Source organism: Mobula hypostoma, chromosome 20, assembly GCF_963921235.1.
Source record: "Mobula hypostoma chromosome 20, sMobHyp1.1, whole genome shotgun sequence".
In the NCBI taxonomy this organism is placed as follows: domain Eukaryota; kingdom Metazoa; phylum Chordata; class Chondrichthyes; order Myliobatiformes; family Myliobatidae; genus Mobula; species Mobula hypostoma.
In genome coordinates this window covers 10,622,071-10,644,949 of record NC_086116.1, presented here as the reverse complement: position 1 = coordinate 10,644,949, position 22,879 = coordinate 10,622,071, and the positions used below count along the sequence as shown (strand labels likewise).

Genomic DNA, 22,879 nt, shown 5'->3' with positions numbered 1-22,879 from the left:
ATGCGTAGTAGTCCCGCCCTCTGCAGGGCGGAGCATTCACCCATGGCCCGCCCCCGCCCGGATGTGGCGGCTGCCCGGTTACCGAGGGGGGAGGGAGGCGTGTGTTTCCGGAAGACGTGGCGGCTGATGTGGATTTCGTGAAGCCGATGAGCATAAGCGGCCGCCAACATGATTTCCCTGACGGACTCGCAGAGTAAGTGACCTCAGGGCTTGGTGAGCCGGTACGGACAGACAGGGGCCCCAGGGCCCGAGCTGCCGTGCGGTCTATGAGCGAGGTGGCCCGCTGTGACTGTGGACGCGGGCCTCCTGTACAGGCATGAGCACCGGCCCTGCCTCGCTTTCTTGGCCCGAAGAGGTGGGGGCTGGTCACCCAGTCTCGGCGCTGCAGTTGTAGTGTAAGGCAGAGCATAAAGCTGCTGAAATAAGTGATTTGCAGACATGAAACTAGAACCAATGAACAGTACCTGGCATTATACATTTGTTTTTGTAATGGCAACATCGAATTTCACGACTTAAATTTGTAAAAATGAATCTGTTTCTTATGCTGGAGTCTGTGAGGACAATCAGTCTACTAGAAGTTCAGCCAGTCAAGCGGCATCTGTAGTGGAAGGGGGCTGTCGAGGCCCTGCATCTGGGTCGGATAAGTTCCTGCAGCAGCTCGTTCTTTGTTTAAAAATAAGCGATTTCACTTGTCCACTTTGCCGCTTAACCTGAAGCTTGATGAGCTCGGGATTTCTACTGGAGGCACTTCCTGAAGCTGAGTCACCAATCTCCCGCAAATAACTTTGTGATAATAACCAGTTCGTCTAGATAATCAGGAGTAATTCCACAAGTCCAGTAATTGCGTGACACTGAGTAGAGATAAAAAAGAGGAAATGCTGTGGGATCATTTGCTGAGATTTCAGTTTAAGGACAACGTACTTAGCAACAGCACTCATTCAGTATTGCTTATGAGTACCATAGCAGATGTCAGCTTATCAATTACTTTCTCCACACCAGGCACATTTCAGAAAACACCTATTTGAATTATTTTCAATTAGCAAAAGTTTTGGAAAACAGTGGTAATAGAATTTGAGGTTATTTTATTTCTGATTTCAGATATATTGAAAAATACAATTAAAATAGTCAAAATCTGCTACAAATAAATAAGTGATTAGAAAAGCTTGCACACTGCAAGAATATATAAATCACCAGCAGTAAATAATAAAAAGCTCTTGCAGCTGTTTTCCCAACATAAATTGCTAACAGGGTTGATGTGCTCACGTAAGGACTGCCCATCTTCTTTTACATGGTTTCAGTCTATCAAAAAGTCAAAGCCTGTGTTCACTTATGTGCTGCAGTATCGAAGGGTCTGTATTGCAGATGTGATTTAAACCATGATCCACTTTGCCCTCGTAAGACATTAGAACACCAAAAAGATATTATCTGGATAATACTTGTGGATTGAGGGCTAGGTGCAGAATAAGTTCCTCATACCATGTTCCATAATATCCTGCCAGGAAAGAGTACAGATGCAACATAAAACTCCCCCTCTACTACTCTATCAATTACAGTGTATATCTGTATTGTAAGTATGGGTCAGACATATTCAGTGATTTGGACAATCTGAAAGCACTTTGTTTAAACTAGACTTTGTACCTTGCCAAAAAAAACACCGCTTACGGTGCCATTTGGAACAGTTAAGTGATGTATTTTCATTTCTGAGGTATAAAGTCATACATTCATATCCCACAAGAGACAGGAGAGCAAGATCCAAGTTATCAGAATGACACATTATCAGGAGTGCCATCTCTCAAATGGAAATTTAAACTGAAGTACTGTATGCTCTCACACATTACACAGTACTGTCTTAAACTGTTGGTTGTTCTTAGAATCTTGACAGTTCTATTCCCCTCAGCCAACAATACTAAAGCATATTATTTGGTATCTGTCCCAAGTTTTTTGTAGGATCTTGCTCTGTGTAAATTGGTAGTTTCTTAGATCACAGCAGTGACAATTCAATCCTCACTTATTTTAAAGTGCTTTAGGATATCGAGATTATGTCTTCATGGTAGTTTCATTACATGCGTTTAAAATTTGGTGCTGTACGCAACATAAATCACGCTAATTTAATGACCGTACAAATCAGACAGCCTTGCACTCAGTGTCTGCAAGGAGTTGATGGTGGCCTTCAGAAAAGGGAGATCAGAAGAACACACCAGTCCTCATTGAGGGGTCAATGGTGGAAAAGGTGAGCAGCTTTAAGTTCCTGGGTATCATCAACATCTTAGGAGATTATCCTGGGCCAACTCATTGAATCATGAAGAAGGCACGCCAGCAGCAGTACTTCATTAGGAGTTTGAGGAGATTTGTTATTCACCAAAGACTCTCAGGTTTCTACAGAAGTACAGTGGAGAACATTTAAACTACGAGGGGTGATTGATAAGTCCGTGGCCTAAGGTAGAAGGAGTCACTTTTAGAAAACCTATCACATTTATCTTTCCTATATTTACACACTTAGTCCAGTGGTCGTGGAGCATACGGATCCCTTCTTTGTAGAAATCGGCATCTTGGACCTCCAGAAAGTAGTCCACAGCAGGGGTGATTGATAGATTCGTGGCCTAAGGTAGAAGGAGATGAGTTAGTGACTTCAAACTTTCTGCATTTTCACTCAAAGAGTTGAACTGCAGGTGCACGCAATGAGAGCTGTGTAACTCATCTCCTTATACCTTACGGCACGAACTTATCAATCACCCCTGGTAGTTGCGTTACAGCTACATGTGGAGGCTGCGTTGCACAGGGTCACGAGAGGCTGAAGAGGGTTGTAGAATCAGCTAGTTCTATCCTGGGCATAACCTTCCCCACTTCACGTTATTGCCATCAGGGAGGAGGTACACAAGCCTGAAGATCCACACTATGTGTATTAACAGATTCTTCCCCTCTGCCATCAGATTTCTAACGGTCCATGGACATTACGTCTTTGCAGGATTTATTTATATATTTAAAGATGTAGCACAGAATAGGCCCTTTGAACCATGCCACCAGCAACCCACTGACTTAACCCTAGCCTAATCATTTATTTGTAGTTTATGGTGATTTTTATGTCTTGCACTGTACTGCACAAAACAAATTTCACAACATGTTAGTGCTAAGAAATCTGATTCTGAGTTAATCAAATTCTAATGTGCAGCATATTTAAAGCGACTGTGGTTTAAGAAGCCTCTGGAATTGAGATAAAATATTAAGTCAAATTGTCATGTGCTTCCTCTACAGAAATTGGCATGGGATTGACAGGCTTTGGCGTGTTTTTCCTGTTCTTTGGCATGATCCTGTTCTTTGATAAAGCACTCCTTGCGATAGGAAATGTAAGTTTGGCTTCTGAAATGTTCTTCTACAAAGATTAAGTTTGTCCCCATTTTTTTCCCAAAGAGGTCATTATTTTCAAAAAAAAATTAAAGTCGTCTTTTCTCATTTCAAGTTTTAAAGATTTGGGACAGGATCTATGGAGCTGATGGAGGGGAAAATACAGTTGGAAAGCTTTTCTATATTGTTTTAGCATTGCCATTTTTGTTTAGAATATGGCAAAACCCTTGACATTGTATGGTGTGCTTCATATGTAAAGCTCTTAAGATGTCACTTCCAGTTCTACCCTTTTGTACCAACACCATTCACAACTCTTGTTTCTTATTCTTTTGGGGTAACTTCTTTGAAAGAAATTCCTCTACAGAACAACTGGAGTTGAAAGCTTGAAGCTTTTTCTGCAGATTGTGAAACTGAAACTTTCTGAGTAACCATAAAACTGTTGTGGATGTTTTGGAAACTTTTGATTTTTGGTACTCCCACCTCAGAATTCAATGGATGTGTACCATACATAAAAATAAATTCTTTCCACAAATTATTGGTGCTTTCAATCACAAAATAATCTAACAAGTCACTATTAACTGCTATAGCTTCCCACATTATGAGATTTATTTAGTTAAGAAAGGTGTAGAAGAGGTACAGGTGGATGTTCCTTCGATTGGCGTGTATTAGCTGTTACAAAAGGTTGGGTAAACACTGATTGTTTTCTCTTGAACGAGAGAAGCTGAGGCGAGACTTGACCGAAGTATGTAAAATTGAGAGGGATAGATAGGGTGGATTAAAGTCTGTCACGAGCCTTGTGTGCTTATGCTGATTTCCGTGGCGTGAAGCGACTGAGAGTACGAGACTCTCTCTCCCCCCCCCCAGATAGGATGCCAGTCTATCGCGAGGTTAACCCCAGCATTTTTGCCGGTACCCATTCTCAGCTGGGTAGACTGGAGCATTGTGTGGTTAAGTGCCTTGCTCAAGGACACACACGCTGCCCCGGCCGAGGCTCGAACCCACAACCTTCAGATCGCTAGTCCAATGCCCGAACCACTTGGCCATATGCCATAGATAGGGTGGATAGTCAGTGTCTTTTCCCAGGGTGGAAATGTCAAATGCTAAAGGATATACATTTCAGGCAGAAGGGGAAAGTTTAAAGGAGCATTTCAAGGCAAATGCTTTTTTTTTCCAAACAAGGGTAGGTATGTAGAACAAACAGCCAGGGAGGTGGTAAAAGCAGGTGGTAGCTGTAAGAGGCATTTAGAGAGATTCATAAAATCAGAGAATAAAGAAATACCAGTCATGTACCAACAGTTAAAATCGCATCACGGTCATTACTGATAAAGGGCCTGTTTCTGATCTATCTTTTATAATGCATGACCTGTCCTGTTGAAGGAAAAGCATACATGGAGATGATAATTATTGTTTGTAGGAACTAGAGGAATGCTTTGAGCATGAATTCTAAACTGAATACTAAATCTTACACAGGCCTGTGTACTACTTGCCTTTCTCAAATTGGTGTTTGTTTCTCTCCCTTTTGCAGATTTTATTTGTGGCAGGTTTGTCCTTTGTCATCGGATTAGAAAGGACTTTCAGGTTCTTCTTCCAGAAACACAAAGTGAAAGCTACTGGTTTCTTTCTTGGTGGAATTTTTGTAGTACTCATTGGCTGGCCTGTTATAGGCATGGTACTTGAAATTTATGGATTTTTTCTTTTATTCAGGTAAGTTTATTAGAATTTACTATTTACCTCACTCTCAAGTGAACAAGATGTTCTCATGTTACGGATCATTGAATTTTCTTAATATTTTGAATATCAGAATATCTGAAGTACAAAAAGCAAAAGGAATACAAATTATAGTGATAAACAATTAAGAAGCCTGAATTTATCATTTTCATTAGGTACAGATCTCAAGATTTTTAGTTAAATTGTCATGAAACCAAGATGCCAATTTTAACTGAATCATGTTGTCTTGCTTTTCATTTATTTAGCTAACATTATTATTGAATCTCATTTGTTTAAAATCTTAATGGAATACAATGAAACCTGCTTTTGTTTTTCCCTCGAGACTTAATTATTCTATAGTCAAAATTAAGATGGTTTTCATGTCAGAAGTTCTAGTGGTTTTAAAGTAATGCAAAAAATGTTTTTAAATGGTCAAGGAAATGCTAAGGACTGCCAAGTGAGCAGTTTTCTATTGTTCATTTTCTTGCAGATCAAAAAAAAATCATGAAACATTGGCTGCAGTTCTAGTTAATTTTGTGAGGTTTTTACAGTTTTCATTTATTAAAAGCCTTTTTTCTTTCCTTTTCCACGTTTTTTTTTGCTAGGGGGTTCTTCCCGGTGGTGGTCGGTTTTATTAGGCGAGTGCCTATATTAGGTTCCATTCTGAATTTACCTGGAATAAGCTCAGTAAGTATACTAGATATTGCATTTTGGAGTATAAGCATCATGCCATTTTTTTACCATTGTTGAAGGCTGAATAAATTCTGAATTGTTCATGTGTTTTTAATAGCTATTGCTCTTTAATTAGTATCTGGGGTTGAATTCAGGAAAATTGGCTAAACAACAAAGAACTCATGCACATCATCTGGAGGTTTTGTTATAGTGGAGATCTGCATTTAGCTGTGCATTGCATATTATAACTTGCATGTGGTATAGATAATCAAGGATATTTTAAAATGTAATAAAGTTCACGCTTTCATGTGAAAATGGCAAACAGGAGAAATTCAGTGGCTATGATGGAAATAAGCATTATGACTCTTAACCATTGAACCTTACAAAAAGCTTGAAAATGGGGCAGTGAAGGCTGAATTGTAGGAGCATATTCAGTATCACAGATTACAGAGAAATCATCCAAATTGTTAATTCAGCTGTGGGTGCAGAACAAAAGAATATTCAAACACATCATGTGTACTTTTTGGTGCCGAATCACATCATTAATAACACAAAGTGATTGGTATTTAAATTTAAGAAGAGTGTAGATGCAAGAACTCTTTTAATTATTTAAGAAGCAACTTTATTCAATAGTCAAGACTAGCCCTGCTTTAGTGGGAGGATATCAGTACCATTCTGCAGTATGGGGATTATTGAAGAACACAGCGATCTTGATTTGCATGCCCAAAGATTTTTGCAGATGGCAGCACAGCTAACTAATGTGGTTAATAATATGGGATAGATTTGATTAGAGCATTATTGTCATTGCTGAGGACAGCGAGATTACAGAGCTACTCCATTCAGTGCAAAACACCGTACTGTCAAGTCAATTGCTAAAAACATAATGACTAAATTTAAAATGATGGCTGCATTATTCAGAATGATATCTAATTTACAACTGAATTAAAAGCAAATAAATCTAACACTAAAAGAAACTTTTCAAGTGTGCAGGTGTTACACATGCCCGTGTTATTAAATACAATGATTAAATGTAAAACAGTATCAAGAATTAAATATAAAACTGTATCAAGAATTAAATGTAAAACAGTATCAAGAATTAAATGTAAAACTATCAAGAATTAAATGTAAAACAGTATCAAGAATTAAATGTAAAACTATCAAGAATTAAATGTAAAACAGTATCAAGAATTATGCCCAACTATTGCACTTCGAGGTTGTCCATAGTGCTGATGGACTATGGGTGGACACTGTTTAGCTGCTGACAGTCCTGGGAGAAAATACTTTTTTTGGCCTTCCATTAGTTGGGTCATTGAAAATAAGAGAAGCGAGGTTATGCTGCGACTTTATAAAACATTAGTTAGACCTCTGCTGGAAGACTGCCTGCATTTCTGGTCACCAGAGGGTTGTAAACTTTACAGAAATCGTGTTCAATGTACGGATCACTTACCCATAACTTGGTTTGTATATGAGTCTGATAGTTTTGAAGCCAGCTGAATACAAGAGCTAATCTAACATGATAGATCTAATATAAAACTTATGTATCTATTCCTCTCATAATGGATCAATGCAAAGGCTTTTTTTGTGATCCACTCTTGAGCAATTGATGTCTGCAGGCTGTTGCTGCATTTCCTCTGGACTAGTGGAGTCTCCAGTGGCTGTCATTGATAGGCAATGATGGACCACAAATGCTTTTCTTTCACTACCTGGTCACTGATGGATCAGTTCAAAACCTAGAGGGGGTATATGTGGCGACTTAAGTGACTGCTCCAGGCAGGTTTGTAGACAGTTGTGACATCTGTAATTCCCCATCTTCCTTCGCCACCCACTGCAATGAAGTGTGGAGCTGGGTTGGCCCAGCAAAACCTAAACTACATATCAAAGAACAAATTATAGATAAATATATCTAAATGATAGATAAGTGCCACCAACATCATCATTATAGTATGTTCGACCAGCACTTCTGGTGATATTTAAAACTAGACTAATTGTGTATTTAAGCATATTGGATTGTACTGAGTTCTGGGGACAGAACGCAATTGGGCAATTTCCCATGATAACATGCAGATACTAATATTACAACTCTTAAGAGCAGAATGCTCATGATATTCAGCAAGCCAGACAGCATCTGTGGAGAAAGAAACAAATGTTATCATTTCAAATTAATGATGTCTCATCAGAGTTAGAAAGGTTAGAAATCAAACATGTTTTAAGCTGCAGAGAACAAAGAAATATCTGTGATAGTATGAAAACCAAGCAAATCTGAATGATAAAAGTTGGTTGAGAGAGGTTGACAAAGGCTTGTTAATGTAGCTAATCTGTCTGGCGGAGATATAATTAGCTAAGATAGACTGGCAAATGACACTTAAAGGATTGACGGTGGATATGCAATGGCAAGCATTTAAAGGTTGCATGGATGAACTACAACAATTGTTCATCCCAGTTTGGCAAAAGAATAAATCAAGGAAGGTAGTGCACCCGTGGCTGACAAGAGAAATTAGGGATAGTATCAATTCCAAAGAAGTAGCATACAAATTAGCCAGAGAAAGTGGCTCACCTGAGGACTGGGAGAAATTCAGAGTTCAGCAGAGGAGGACAAAGGGCTTAATTAGGAAGGGGAAAAAAGATTATGAGAGAAAACTGGCAGAGAACATAAAAACGGACTGTAAAAGCTTTTATAGATATGTAAAAAGGAAAAGACTGATAAAGACAAATGTAGGTCCCCTGCAGACAGAAACAGGTGAATTGATTATGGGGAGCAAGGACATGGCAGACCAATTGAATAATTACTTTGGTTCTGTCTTCACTAAGGAGGACATAAATAATCTTCCAGAAATAGTAAGGGACAGAGGGTCCAGTGAGATGGAGGAACTGAGTGAAATACATGTTAGTAGGGAAGTGGTGTTAGGTAAATTGAAGGGATTGAAGGCAGATAAATCCCCAGGGCCAGATGGTCTGCATCCCAGAGTGCATAAGGAAGTAGCCCAAGAAATAGTGGATGCATTAGTGATAATTTTTCAAAACTTGTTAGATTCTGGACTAGTTCCTGAGGATTGGAGGGTGGCTAATGTAACCCCACTTTTTAAAAAAGGAGGGAGAGAGAAACCGGGGAATTATAGGCCGGTTAGCCTAACGTCGGTGGTGGGGAAACTGCTGGAGTCAGTTATCAAGGATGTGATAACAGCACATTTGGAAAGCGGTGAAATGATCGGACAAAGTCAGCATGGATTTGTGAAAGGAAAATCATGTTTGACGAATCTCATAGAATTTTTTGAGGATGTAACTAGTAGAGTGGATAGGGGAGAACCAGTGGATGTGGTATATTTGGATTTTCAAAAGGCTTTTGACAAGGTCCTACACAGGAGATTAGTGTGCAAACTTAAAGCACACGGTATTGGGGGTAAGGTATTGGTGTGGATGGAGAATTGGTTAGCAGACAGGAAGCAAAGAGTGGGAATAAACGGGACCTTTTCAGAATGGCAGGCGGTGACTAGTGGGGTACCGCAAGGCTCAGTGCTGGGACCCCAGTTGTTTACAATATATATTAATGACTTGGATGAGGGAATTAAATGCAGCATCTCCAAGTTTGCGGATGACACGAAGCTGGGTGGCAGTGTTAGCAGTGAGGAGGATGCTAAGAGGATGCAGGGTGACTTGGATAGGTTGGGTGAGTGGGCAAACTCATGGCAGATGCAATTCAATGTGGATAAATGTGAAGTTATCCACTTTGGTGGCAAAAATAGGAAAACAGATTATTATCTGAATGGTGGCCGATTAGGAAAAGGGGAGGTGCAACGAGACCTGGGTGTCATTATACACCAGTCATTGAAAGTGGGCATGCAGGTACAGCAGGCGGTGAAAAAGGCGAATGGTATGCTGGCATTTATAGCGAGAGGATTCGAGTACAGGAGCAGGGAGGTACTACTGCAGTTGTACAAGGCCTTGGTGAGACCACACCTGGAGTATTGTGTGCAGTTTTGGTCCCCTAATCTGAGGAAAGACATCTTTGCCATAGAGGGAGTACAAAGAAGGTTCACCAGATTGATTCCTGGGATGGCAGGTCTTTCATATGAAGAAAGACTGGATGAACTGGGCTTGTACTCGTTGGAATTTAGAAGATTGAGGGGGGATCTGATTGAAACGTATAAGATCCTAAAGGGATTGGACAGGCTAGATGCGGGAAGATTGTTCCCGATGTTGGGGAGGTCCAGAACGAGGGGTCACAGTTTGAGGATAGAGGGGAAGCCTTTTAGGACCGAGATTAGGAAAAACTTCTTCACACAGAGAGTGGTGAATCTGTGGAATTCTCTGCCACAGCAAACTGTTGAGGCCAGTTCATTGGCTATGTTTAAGAGGGAGTTAGATATGGCCCTTGCGGCTACAGGGGTCAGGGGGTATGGAGGGAAGGCTGGGTTCTGAGTTGGATGATCAGCCATGATCATAATAAATGGTGGTGCAGGCTCGAAGGGCCGAATGGCCTACTCCTGCACCTATTTTCTATGTTTCTATATAACTAGAAGATGAATAAGAACAGGAGATGGAGGGTGGGTGGGGGCATATGATAGGTGGATGAATTTTAGTAAAAACTGTCCAATTCCGATAGAAACTAGAAAGGTAGATCACCTGAAATTGTTGAATTTGATATTGGGTCCTGAAGGCTATAACATGCCCAGTCAGAAAATGGGGTGGTGTTCTTTCGTGCTTTGGGCTTTGCTTGAAAAGTGTAGGATGCCAGTGACAGGTATCAGAAAGGAATGGGATAGAATATTAAAGTGACAGGCAATTAGAAGTGCAAGGTCACCTTTTGGACCAGGTGACTATTTTTTCTCTGGAAAAAAGTACACAATCTGCTTGTTTTCTCCAATGTATGGGCAAGGATCAGATGTAGTACATCAAATTAGAAATACAAGTACCTTTGTTTCTTTACTTGAAAGGAGTGATTAGTTCCCTGTATTGCTGCCAGGGTAGGAAGAAAAAGTCAGGTATAACATCTCTTGCATGCAATAGAACTGTGACAATTGGATGGGCATTGGTCCAGATGGATAGGTGAACCAGGGAGGTACTGAGGGAAAGCTGAAAAGGAAAGGTACCCCTAATGGCGGAATCCCCTTGAAGGTGGTAACAGTTATGAAGGAAGATGCATGGAATGTGGAGGCGACTGAAGTGGGAGGAAAGGGGTAAGAGCAGAAGTAAGGAAACTGGCACAGATATAACAACACATAAAAGTTGCTGGTGAACGCAGCAGGCCAGACAGCATCTCTAGGAAGAGGTACAGTCGACGTTTCAGGCTGAGACCCTTCGTCAGGACTAACTGAAAGGAGAGCTAGTAAGAGATTTGAGAGGAGGAAGAGGAGGGGGATATCCAAAATGATAGGAGAAGACAGGAGGGGGAGGGATCGAGCCAAGAGCTGGACAGTTGATTGGCAAAAGGGATATGAGAGGATCATGGGACGGGAGGCCTAGGGAGTAAGAAAGGGGGAGAGGGGAAGCACAGAGGATGGGCAAGGAGTATGGTGAGAGGAACAGAGGGAGAAAAAGGACAGAGAGAAAAAGAATACACATATATAAATAAATAAATAACGGATGGGGTACGAGGGGGAGGTGGGGCATTAACGGAAGTTAGAGAAGTCGATGTTCGTGCCATCAGGTTGGAGGCTACCCAGAGGAATAAAAGGTGTTGTTCCTCCAACCTGAGTGTAGCTTCATTTTTACAATAGAGGAGACCGTGGATAGACATATCAGAATGGCAGTGGGACGTGGAATTAAAATGTGCGGCCACTGGGAGATCCTGCTTTCTCTGGCGGACATAGCATAGATATGGTTGAGGCTATCAGGTGTTATGGATTTAAGTTGGAAAAAGACTGGAGAGTGAGAGAAAGAATATAGTCATATTAGGAAGAAATGTACTTCTTTCCACATGACCCTTTATTCTTGACTATATCTCCTGCAATTCTCTTCCTATAAGGCGGGTGTTCCTAACCTGATTAATGGTGGGGGTCCATGGCATAAGAAAAATTTGGGAACCCCTGCTATAAGGACTTCATTCTCACAGATACAGGAGAAGCTGCAGATGCACACACAAAATGCTGGAGGAACTCATCAGGTCAGGCAGCATCTAAGGAATTCATTCTGTTCTGCCATTTTCTCTCACACGAACATATTCTCTCTAACCAGTACCCCTGAGGTGTTCTTTTGGACAAATCGCATATCATAGTTGAACCACATTTGTTCCGTTTGTCTCACAATGATTTCACCCTTTCTTCCCCCTTCCAGAGCACAGACAGGCTTCGCATATCATCATCAGGCTATTCACCCACTTCTACTTTTAACAAATCATACTCCATAATTCCCTCCTTGTTCAGTCACCCACCAACTTCCCCTTTTGACTGATCCCTTTGAAGTGCCCTAGTTCACATTTCTCAGCTGCACTGCTGTTGTCTTGTCACTGTCCTGTCCATGTGAATCAAAAGATGCTAAAGTGTCCTTTCACCTCTTCTATTCCTGTCATCAGTGACCCAAGCACTCCTAGGTGAAGCGGCAGTTCACTTGCACTTCTGAGTTAGTGCTCTCTGCACTGAAAAAGTGAAACCCAGGCTGCTTTGCGGAGGACTGTTCAGCCTTCATAAGTGATTCGGAGCTTTCCAGTTGTCTGTCACTTTAATTCTTCATCACTCTCCCATTCTGTACTGTTAAATCAAGGCCCAAGTTAATCTCCAAGCATGGCATATCATCCTGCAGTTAGGGATGGTATGGTTCTGAGAACAGTTACTGAGTTCCACCTTTCTAGTTGTTATCTGAAATGCCAGCTCTGATGAAAGTCATCAACCTGTTACATTGATTTTTCTCCACAGATGCTGCTTAACCTGCTGAATATTTCCAATATTTATAGTGTTTGTCCTCTTTCCTCCAGCATACTTGCTCTTTCATCTGTTTTCATTCATCTTAAATTTATGTCTCCTCCTGATTGATCAGCTGCATTAACAAACCTTCACTAGTCTCTATCAACTGGCACCACAACCCCTTAGGTCATTCGGTGTCTCTTTAGAGACACTCCCTTTATTCTATCAGCCTTTCGCCTTGCAACATAAAATCTGTTTGATTTCTAACTTTTTTTTCCAGTTATGAAAGATCATTGACCTAAAATATTGACTTTCTGCACAGATGTCACCTGGCCTGCTGAAATTTTCCCACAGCCTGTTTTTCTTTTGAAATCATGTATGGTGAAACTCACTGAGGGTAATGATATTCGCAGAGCCTTTTTCCGACCTTCATATGTTTAGTTGTCCATTTCATTCATTATTGAATGTAGGAAACTAAACATTTGTTATTTATTGGTTGTACAATCTGTCATTGGTTGTATTGAATTGATGCATTACAAAAAACCAAAAGCTTGCTTCTTTGCGTAAAACCACATTGTCCTACAAGTAGACATATCCCAGCTGTTACATACTTTCAGGGATAACATATCTATTACTAGCATTGTTGGTAAGGCCCTTTGAATCTTTGGTATTTTGTTAGTGGCAGATGGATTTGGTATTTCTGCAGCAAGCACAGAGCTGCTTTGATTTAAATGCCTAAGTGTTACACTGCCATGTGTTGTAGTTTTGAAAAACTGTGAAGTATTTGACCAGCTGTGGACATTAGATACATCTGTTGCATCAGATCTGTTTTAATTTACAGTTGATCAATAAAAGAAATGTAGCATGTTAAGTGCTGTAGATACTGGATAATGTTCTATGTTATATTTTGGATTCAAGATAAAAGGTTTATGGTCACAAATACACAAGGAATTCATCTTGTATTTAATTGGAGACCGGGTGGGATTGCTTTTCTGCATTTGGTCTGTTCAGAACTGTACCAGCAAAGACTGAGTAGCATAAATGTCTTTTCGAATGATGAATGGTGTATATTAGAGGAACAGATAAGTGGGTCAGGAATGAAGTATAGTTACCGAAATATCTGAAACTTCTCCAGTGTATTACTAATGCCCAGTTATGTGTTTGTTTCAACTTACTGTGATTATTACCCTTAAGTCGTTCTTCCTCATGTTCACAGATGTGAGTAATTGTTGTTTAGATAATGGTCAATTTTTCAGGCTTGTCAGTGATGCACTTTTAACTGAAATACAACTTCATTTTATTCTCTTTAAAGTGTAGTGGGCCCTCCCCAGCCAGTAGGAGTACTCCCAGACTCTAACTCAGACAGAGGTCTTGTTTGCTTCTCCAACTCTATTGAACATATCCGCTGAGTATGAGCAGAGAAGTTGGCAAAAAAGACATAGACAGCCTGCAGAATGAGGAATTGAAAAGAGCAATGTTTTTTATAAAAAAAGCTCTAAATCACCACAGGGATGGGACTGGGGAAGGAATTTCAGTGAGAACTGCAGATGAACTTCAGTTGAAGCATGAGGAAGACATACTAAAGATAGGTAATGTTTGTTTCTTTTATTCAATAATATGCAGTAGTGAAAGTAACAGTCTAATAAACAAGCAGATGTCTGGTCCTTTTTTGCTGATCAGATTAGGGTAGTATCCTGGCCTCATTGGCTGTGCTAACCCTCACCACTCCACCCTCAGATCCTGTGTCCAGTTTCCAGTGCTGATCAGAAGTTTCAAAATTTAAAATGATGGAGGAGAAAGCAGACGTTACGCAGTGGTGTGATCAGTGATGTGCATTTATCAGGACTTGGACTTTGGTTCTGATTTGCATCATTTAACAACCCTTAAATTGCTAGAGTGTAAAGAACTTCCCAGGATCTTGGAAAAATAATGAAGCAATACAATTCCACAAATTAACTATCTAAAGCACAATTATCCTTATCCTAGCATAGATAATCCTTTGTGAAACAATGGAGTATGTACTCTAGCAATTCGTGCCCAGGGTAGGACTTTCTGTTGGATTTCCCCTAACATTTTCAGACATGTAACTATAACAGAGTAGTCCAAATGTTGTTATCTAAGATTCCACGGTAGTTTTTGGAAGCGTGAACAGCAGATGCTTGAAATTTGGAAATGAAGCAACATTCTAGAGATGGCCTATATTGATTGGGCACTGCCACTTTAAATCTCTAATCTCTCTCTTAAGTCTGACTATAACCTCTTAACTTGCTCCACCAATTTTAAATAAATTTTGATATGGCCAGCTTTGGGCAGCATCCTATTGCAGACAGTCCCACCTTTTCTCCATCCTTCTCCTACCTGCAACTTAAATTTTATTTGCTTTCTTGTGGGTTTTTTTTTTGCAGTTACGAGGGTGAGTTCTAGACCTGAAGCATCAACTCTTTCACTGTCCTCGCTGCTTGGCACATTGAATGCCTACTGCAGTTTATTTTTGCAGATGATCACACATGTTCCTTTGAGGGAAATTATCAGATTTTTTAAAAATTCAGGGGATTGGCTGATGGTGTTCAATTCAAATAAGTGTAACACTTGACTTCTCATAAAGCAACAACAGGGTAGGGCTTTCAACAGGGAATGGCCGCAGTCTGGGAAGTGCTGTTGAACAGAAGGAGCTAGGAGTTACAAGTACATGGTTCCCTGAAAGTGGCATCACAGATAAACATTTAAAAGTCATTTGGACAGGTGAATTGATATGAAAGGTCCAGAGGGATATGAGCCAAATACAGATAAATGGGACTTGCTCAAGTTGGATGAGTTGTGCCAAGGGCCTAGTTCCATGCTGTATTACTCTATGATGGTCTAAATTTTCCTGGTACTTAGCCAGTGTCGTGCTTCAATTAATGCCAGCAAAGGATTCGTTGTTTGTTTCTGGCACCCTGTGTAACCAATTGAATGTTTTTTTCTATAGAAAAACTACAATTTAAATACAATCCATTGGTTATAAAATAATTATGTATGTGCTTAAATGCATATGCAATAATATTTTGTTCAATAACTGTAATGTCATAATTTCCCTCTGTGATGGTCACCATTCTGGCCATCAAGCCCTGAGAATGACCTCAGCACGTTTCTAGATAATCTTTTAACATATAGATTTCACGTAATCTAAATTACATTTGCAAAAAACTGCTTTTACAAATATCTAAGTGGAAATTCAGTAAACAACACTATTATGTTTGGTATATACTTGGGAAGGTTTGAACTGTTGGTTATACAAGTACAGGAAATGGTACTTCAAAGTCGTCATTTAATCTGGCCTTCTAAATTGGCATAATCCAAAACCTGGCTGAGAACTGATCTCCAGCACCTTAAATCTGTTCTCTGCTATCTGTACAGTCAAATATCTGACACAAGTTAAACTCCACATAAAATTGTTATATTCTGTTATTTGGGTTTAACTTTCAAGATGTTTGCAATTTATATGGCAGACAGTCTACTCTGGGTCTGCATATTTGAAGTCTCAAACACCCATGTAGCATCTCCTGTATTTAGCTGGCATGTGTTCTGTACATTTTGTTTGAATGAAACTGCAAAGAAAACTTCACATAATCAAGCCATCTAGCACTTTAAACAATGAAATTGGTGGTATTATGCTGCTTGTTAATGGTTATTCCATTAAATATTTTCAAAGCTGACGATGTAAAGGAGGCTCAGCATGAAGTACGTACCTTGTTACATTTTCATAATGGACATTTTTTTATTAACAATCTAGAAGGAAGACCTGCTTAAAGTTGTCTAGCCTAGTACTTTTTTTAATGACAATATGTTGCAACCTTAACTTTAAAATCTCAGCCAAGCAAATAAGAGATGCATGGTATAATGATCCTGAGTTTCTGCCAGTAATTGGAACTTGCATTGAAGGAAATAATCACAGAAAATCATTGATGGTGCATGTACTCTAATGTCCCTTTTTTAAAAAAAAATACAGTACACTTCACTGACTTTACACTTTTCAAATCAATTTCAGAAGTCTTTCCCTTTTATTTTTCATATTCTAACAAAAATAAGCAAGGCAACTTTACTCATGAAAATGTGGGAGAAACTAAGCAGGTCAGCCAGCATCTGTGAAGGCAAAGAAATTGTCAACATCTCAAGTCAAGGCCTTGCATGCGTTCTGATAAGACCTTAAGGCATAGGAGCAGAATTAAGACCATCAGCCCATCAAATCTGCTCTGCCATTCCATCATGGCTGATTTATTATTCCCCTCAACCCCATTCTCGTGCCTTCTTTCCATTGTTGCATGCATGAAGTCACCAGAGAAAAGTACTACTAGATATGAAATTCGACTGAGTTACAGCAGGTTTCAGTTGGAAACCCTTTCGGTTGATGAAGATCTCCCTGGCCCAACACTACACAACATGTTATGTGCTAAAGGTCAAAGAATATTCAGGAGAATTCAAACAAATCCGTAGCTTTCTTTGAGCTGTGCATGTGACAATTTCAAATACCTGGATCTTCCCACCATCACACCAAAATAAATGTTAATTACTGTCATGTCCATGAAATGGTCTGTCTGGTCTGCATCTTGAACATAATCTTCAATGCATATTTAAAGTTTGGTCACTCAAGTCAATATTTGCTTTATGCCCTAACCCCAAAAATACACTAATTCCTGTAACAACCTGATTAATCAAGAAACGCAAACACGAGGAAATCTGCAGATGCTGGAATTTCAAGCAACACCCATCAAAGTTGCTGGTGAACGCAGCAGGCCAGGCAGCATCTCTAGGAAGAGGTACAGTCGATGTTTCGGGCCAAGACCCTTCATCAGGACTAACTGAAGGAAGAGCTAGTAAGAGATTCACCAGCGTTCACCAGCAACTTTTATTTGTGTTGATTAATCAAGAAGCTATCATCCTCTGTTTTAGATATACCCAGGGGCTTGGCCTGCACAGTTCTCTGTAGCAATGAAATCCAAAGATTTACCACCCTCTTCATTAAATAAATTTTCCTCATCTCTGTTCTAAATGGGCATCCCTCAATTCTGAAGCAGTCTCCTCTGGTCTTAGTTACCTTCACTATGGAAAACATCCTCTCCTCATCCACTTTACCTGGGCCCTCATTCGTCTAAACTCTTGTGAGTACAGGGCAAAGCCATCAAACGCTACTCATATGTTAACCCTTCGTTCCTGGGATTATTCTCGTGAACCTCCCCGGGCCCTCCTTGATGCCAACACATCTTTTCTTAGATAAATAAGGGGCCCAAAACAGCTCACAATATCCCAAGTGCAGTCTGACAGATCCCTTATAACATCCTTGTTTTTGTTTTGGAATCCTCTTGAAATGAATGCTAAGGTTCCATTTGCCTTCCTTTCCACTGACAAACCTACAAGTTAACTTTTAGGGAATCAAGTCCCTTCACACCGCTAACTTCTGAATTTTCTGTCTATTCGGAAAATGGTCCACACCTTTATTCCTTCTACCAAAGTACATGACCATGCACTTTCTTACACAGTATTCCATCTGCCTGTCCTTTGCCCGTTCCCCCAATCTGTCTGTCCTTCTGCAGACACCTTACTTCCTCAGCACTACCGACCCCTCCACCTATCTTCATATGATCCGCCAACTTGGCCACAAAGCCAACAATTCCTTCATCCGAATCATTGACGTAATACATGAAAAGAAGCGGTCCCAACACTGACCCCTGAAGCTCACCACTGATCACCGGTAGCCAACCAGAAAAAGCCCCCTTTATTCCTACTCTTTGCCTCCTGGCAATCAGCCACTGCTTTATCTACGTTAGAATCTTTCCTGTAATACCATGGGCTCATAGCTTGTTAAGCAGCCTCATGTGTGGCACTATGTCAAAGGTCTGAAAATCCAAGCACACAACATCCACCGACTCTCATTTGTCTATCCAGCCTGTTATTTCCTCAAAGAATTCTAATAGATTTGTCAGGCAAGATCTCCCCATTAGAAAACCATGCAACCTTTACCATGTGCCTCCAAGTACCCGGAAGCCTCATCCTCAATAATGGACCCCAGCATCTTCCCAACCATGCTAACTGGCCTGTAATTCCTTTCTTCTGCTTCCCTCTCTTCTTAAAGAGTGGAATGACATTTGTATTTTTCCAGTCCTCAGGAACCATTCCAGAATCTAGTGATTCTTGAAAGATCATTACTTAATGGCACCACAATCTCTTAAGCCACCTCTTTCAGAATCCTGGGGTGTAGTCCATCTGCCCAGGTAACTTATCTAACTTAAGACTTTTCAGTATCCCAAGCACCTTCTCCTTAGTAATATCAGTGACACTAACTTCTGCCCTCTGACGCTCTCGTATTTATGGTATTCTGCTAGTGTCTTCCACAGTGAAGACAGATGCAAAATACATATTAAGTTTGTCCATTATTTCTTTGCAGGTATGACCTTTTATCTTTTTGTTTGATGTAGGGTCTCAACCCAAATGGCAGCTATCTCATAGTCTCCACAGATGCTGTCCGACCTGCTGAGTTCCTCCAGCAGCTTGCTTCATTTTCACTTTTCTCATGATGTGAATTTGCTTTCCTTAAGCAGTGCACTGTACTGATTTGGCACATTTTCAATACATTTAGAGCATACTTTTCTACTCTTGAAATCTGTATTCTGAAAGTGCAAGGTAGATGCTAACTGGACATTAAATCCATATAACAGTCACCCAATTGACAAACTGAAGTAACTCTTTGATATTTGAAAAAATATTTATTACAAGCATTATAACATTTTTAAAACTTTTTTTTTTGATACTGATTCTTGTTGAAGTATGCTATTCACATTTCGTAAACAAGGTAGTGTTTTAATGTACTTAGTACTGTAATATTACAGCTCTTGGGAAATTGATGTACTCTTTCCTCTGCATGATGGGTTAGGTTAGAAAGTATTGTACAGAGCAAGTCAAAGTCTCAGTTTTAGAATCCAATGTAGCCCATGGTATCACCATTTTGTACAGCCATCTACAGTCATGCATGCTTTGTCTTCATAGTGCGGTACTGAATTTCCATTGTGCTTTTACATTTGTTTAAAATGTGGGAACCAACTACTTAAGAGTAATCACAAAATAATTCAGAGTCAACAATAGAAGAGTTGAACTATCGTATAAGAAATATTTTGGAAGCTTATTTCCAAGCTGTTGAAGAAGTTAAAACGAAGATCTTGTACTGGATATGAGTTAATTAAGAAGAATGCTGAAGATGACCAGAGTAAAAGTAATGTAATGTAAATATAGAAATGGAATGCAGAAATACTTGTGTAAACCAGTATCCATAGAAGGTTCAGTGGTTAAAATTTCAGATCAATAACTTACAGAACTGAAAAGGACTGGAGATACAACATTTTTTTCAATCTTCCAGATTAAACATTTGAGTTCAACAATTTCAGAACCTAAACAGTTCTACTTCCTCCCCATCCTTTCCTTCCCTATATAACTGATACAAATCTGCCCCTTTCAATCCTGTTTTCAGATACAGGTGGATGAAGGAGCTAAGCTGGAATAGAATCCAAAATGCTGGGATGTTTTTGGTTCCATTGCTGCTGAGCTGATTAGCAGATGTTCTTGAAACATCATAATCTCCTCCCAGCTACAGTGGGAGATCATGTTAGAGCTGAGGGCAGGTCGTGTGGAATGATGTGCATACAAATGTACCTGAGATATGGGAGGAGAAAACATTTTAAAAAAGAAAACTTCTCAGAAACTTCGTAATTGATTTAAAATTGTTTTATTGTACAAAGGACTATGTGAATCTGTGTTAATAGCTTGTATTGCAATTATGAATGTCTGCGAAATTATGGTTATCACGATCTGGTCTTTCAAGTTCAGTTCTGGTATAATGCAGATTATGTTAAATACATCAAAATAAATCACTCCTTAAAAATTGTAATTTGGCAATAAGGCTAGAGCATTTTTTTTGTTTTACCTCTGGCTAGTGCATGGAGTATGCTCTACAATTTGGAAGCAAATTAATTGCACTGGCACTTTAATCATTGGTGTATTAGTAAGTCTTGGATTTGTGTTTTAGTTGTCCATTTTTTTAAATTATCAACTTCTTTGAACATATAAGCTAATATAGTGACAGCTTTTGGTTAATTTAATATTTCCATTATTTTTGCAGTTTGTAGATAAAGTTGGAGAAAGCAACAGCATGGTATAACAGAAACTGGATGAACAACTGCTGCAGAAGTATGCTGTTTAATATATTTATAAGGTTCACCTAAGACAAACATTTCTAAATTTATATTTTACTTGTTATCTGTCCAGGAATAAATAAAACTTGATAGCATTCTTTGTATTAAAATATTTTGTTTAGAGCAGAAAACGGTAGCCATTGCAATTAATTCCACTCATTTTGACTCTCCTCTCCACCCAAAATTTTATAAATGTCTCTTTACGGAGGGTGTTTAGCATTACACTTCCTCCACCCAGAAGAGTAGGAGGGATTTGGGCACCACCACTGCTATCAGTAATGCTCAGTGATCAGCAGGAGGGAAGTTGATATTAAGCTGGGAGAATTATACCAAGCAAGACCAACCAGGAAAGAATATCTTGTTCCATCCCTTTGAACCTCATTCAACCAAAACAAGAAATTCTGAAAAACTATAAGGACTATTGCAGTTTTTATTGGCAAATCAAGTAATGGAATACTCGAAAGGACGGAGCTTGACACATTAAACATGTAAACATTTATTGGCTGATTACATCTTTTGCATAAAGTAATTAGCATACATCTGTGATTGTCTTGCCTCTCATCACTTGGTTACTTCTTTTCACATCATTGTCTTGTGTTACACCAGTGATTCCTGATGCAGCAGGCTAGGTTAATGGTGAGCTTTTCCATTTGTGACTGTCTCATTGGGCAGAATTTTCATACAAGTGAACACCTCTAGCTTATGTAATGGCAGATGGTGCTTATAGTATTTAAGTTTTATAATGGTTAACTTTTCAATTATACATTCTTTGATGTTAAAATGTTGTAAATAAATCTTTGAATCAAATAATTATCACTGTGTTTTTAATGTATCGTTTTCATGTGGATTCCCGGAACTAAATATTAATGCGTGTCACTCATCAGTGAAGTTTGAAAAGCCCTCTTGTTTATCTACCAATGGAAGAAAATGGTTCAATTTTTAAATGCAAAATAACAAATATTACTACTTCCAATAGCATTGGTGCTGTAGTTGACCAGAAGAGAATTTTATGACAGAAACCAATATTACTGATCTTTTAGAAATAGTGACTATCTGATTTAATCTATCAAACAATATTTAATTTACAAGTACAAACAAGACAGCAAACTATATTGGTTCATTGTCAGAAAGAATGCATGTTGACTATGTAACTTTGGAAACCACCTGTAACAACATCATTGCTGGTGTAACCTCCATGGCATGAAGTACCACATTGGGATATTTTGTTAACAATTGTTCATGGTTCAGCTTAATTGGGTGCATTAGCCACAGGGAACAAGTCAACTGTAAATGTAAACATGGGTAAAGTTCCAAAGGTTTTTAATGCTGTGGGAATATAATTGCATAATTCTGTGTATCCCCCAAAACATAACTGACAATTCTATTGTCTGAGTATATTGTAGGTAGATTTTTTTGTAATATATATATGGAAGCCACTAAACATGTCAGAATTGCAATTCCTTTCAAGCTGCTGACAACCTTGAGCACAACTCAATGCATTGTGTATCTTTTGTGAACATGTCCAGAATTTGGGTTTCTGTCAAGTTTCTAGGTTGCAGAAAGGAAATAAATATGAATTATGGCTATCACTGGTTTTCTATTTTAATAAGCAGAAAAACTTGCATGTGATTACCTACAGATTCACCAAGTCATTTTGAACAGCCTTCTTTTGTGCATTTAACTCAATTCTCTGGGAAGAGAATCAATATTTTTGCTGCATGGATAGATCTAGTTTTCCTGTGAGGTTGCTGGTCTTTTTATAACTTTATTTTTCTACCAAAACTATTGTCATTATCCTGGGTGGGGCGGGGGGGGGGTGTTAGTGGGAGTAGGGGCTTTCATTCTTCTATCCCTGAAAACTACTGCCCCATGTGCAACCTATCATTTTAGATAAAATTCTTCAATGAGTTGAAGATGTACTTAAAATGTCAACCTTCTGATGTGGACTAAGAAAGAAAAACAATTTTAACAAAATGTGTTTATTTCAGATTTGCACAATTGTTTTGAATCTCTCAATTGGTTCTCCATTCCTACTGCTATAATGATAAAAGTCATGAGTGATAATGATTTAACAGCAGTAATCTGTTTTAACAAACCTATAGC

At 39.3% G+C, this 22,879-nt stretch overlaps 1 protein-coding gene across 1 annotated transcript; it reads left to right on the top strand.

The window, feature by feature from the left end:
- The first annotated feature begins 52 nt into the window (after positions 1-52).
- Positions 53-22,354, top strand: LOC134359325 (vesicle transport protein GOT1B). Its single transcript, XM_063072385.1, has 5 exons — positions 53-193; positions 3,253-3,344; positions 4,868-5,046; positions 5,655-5,736; positions 20,704-22,354. Exons 1-5 carry the CDS (start codon positions 169-171, stop codon positions 20,740-20,742), a joined length of 417 nt encoding a protein of 138 aa, XP_062928455.1. The 5' UTR covers positions 53-168; the 3' UTR covers positions 20,743-22,354.
- Positions 22,355-22,879: the final 525 nt, after the last annotated feature.

Bases quoted from the DNA above. Each gene is read 5' to 3' on its own strand.
- LOC134359325 (XM_063072385.1), top strand. From the start codon at position 169: ATGATTTCCCTGACGGACTCGCAGA. The intron at 194-3,252 runs GTAAGTGACCTC...CTTCCTCTACAG, and splicing joins TTCCCTGACGGACTCGCAGA to AAATTGGCATGGGATTGACA. The intron at 3,345-4,867 runs GTAAGTTTGGCT...TCCCTTTTGCAG, and splicing joins CACTCCTTGCGATAGGAAAT to ATTTTATTTGTGGCAGGTTT.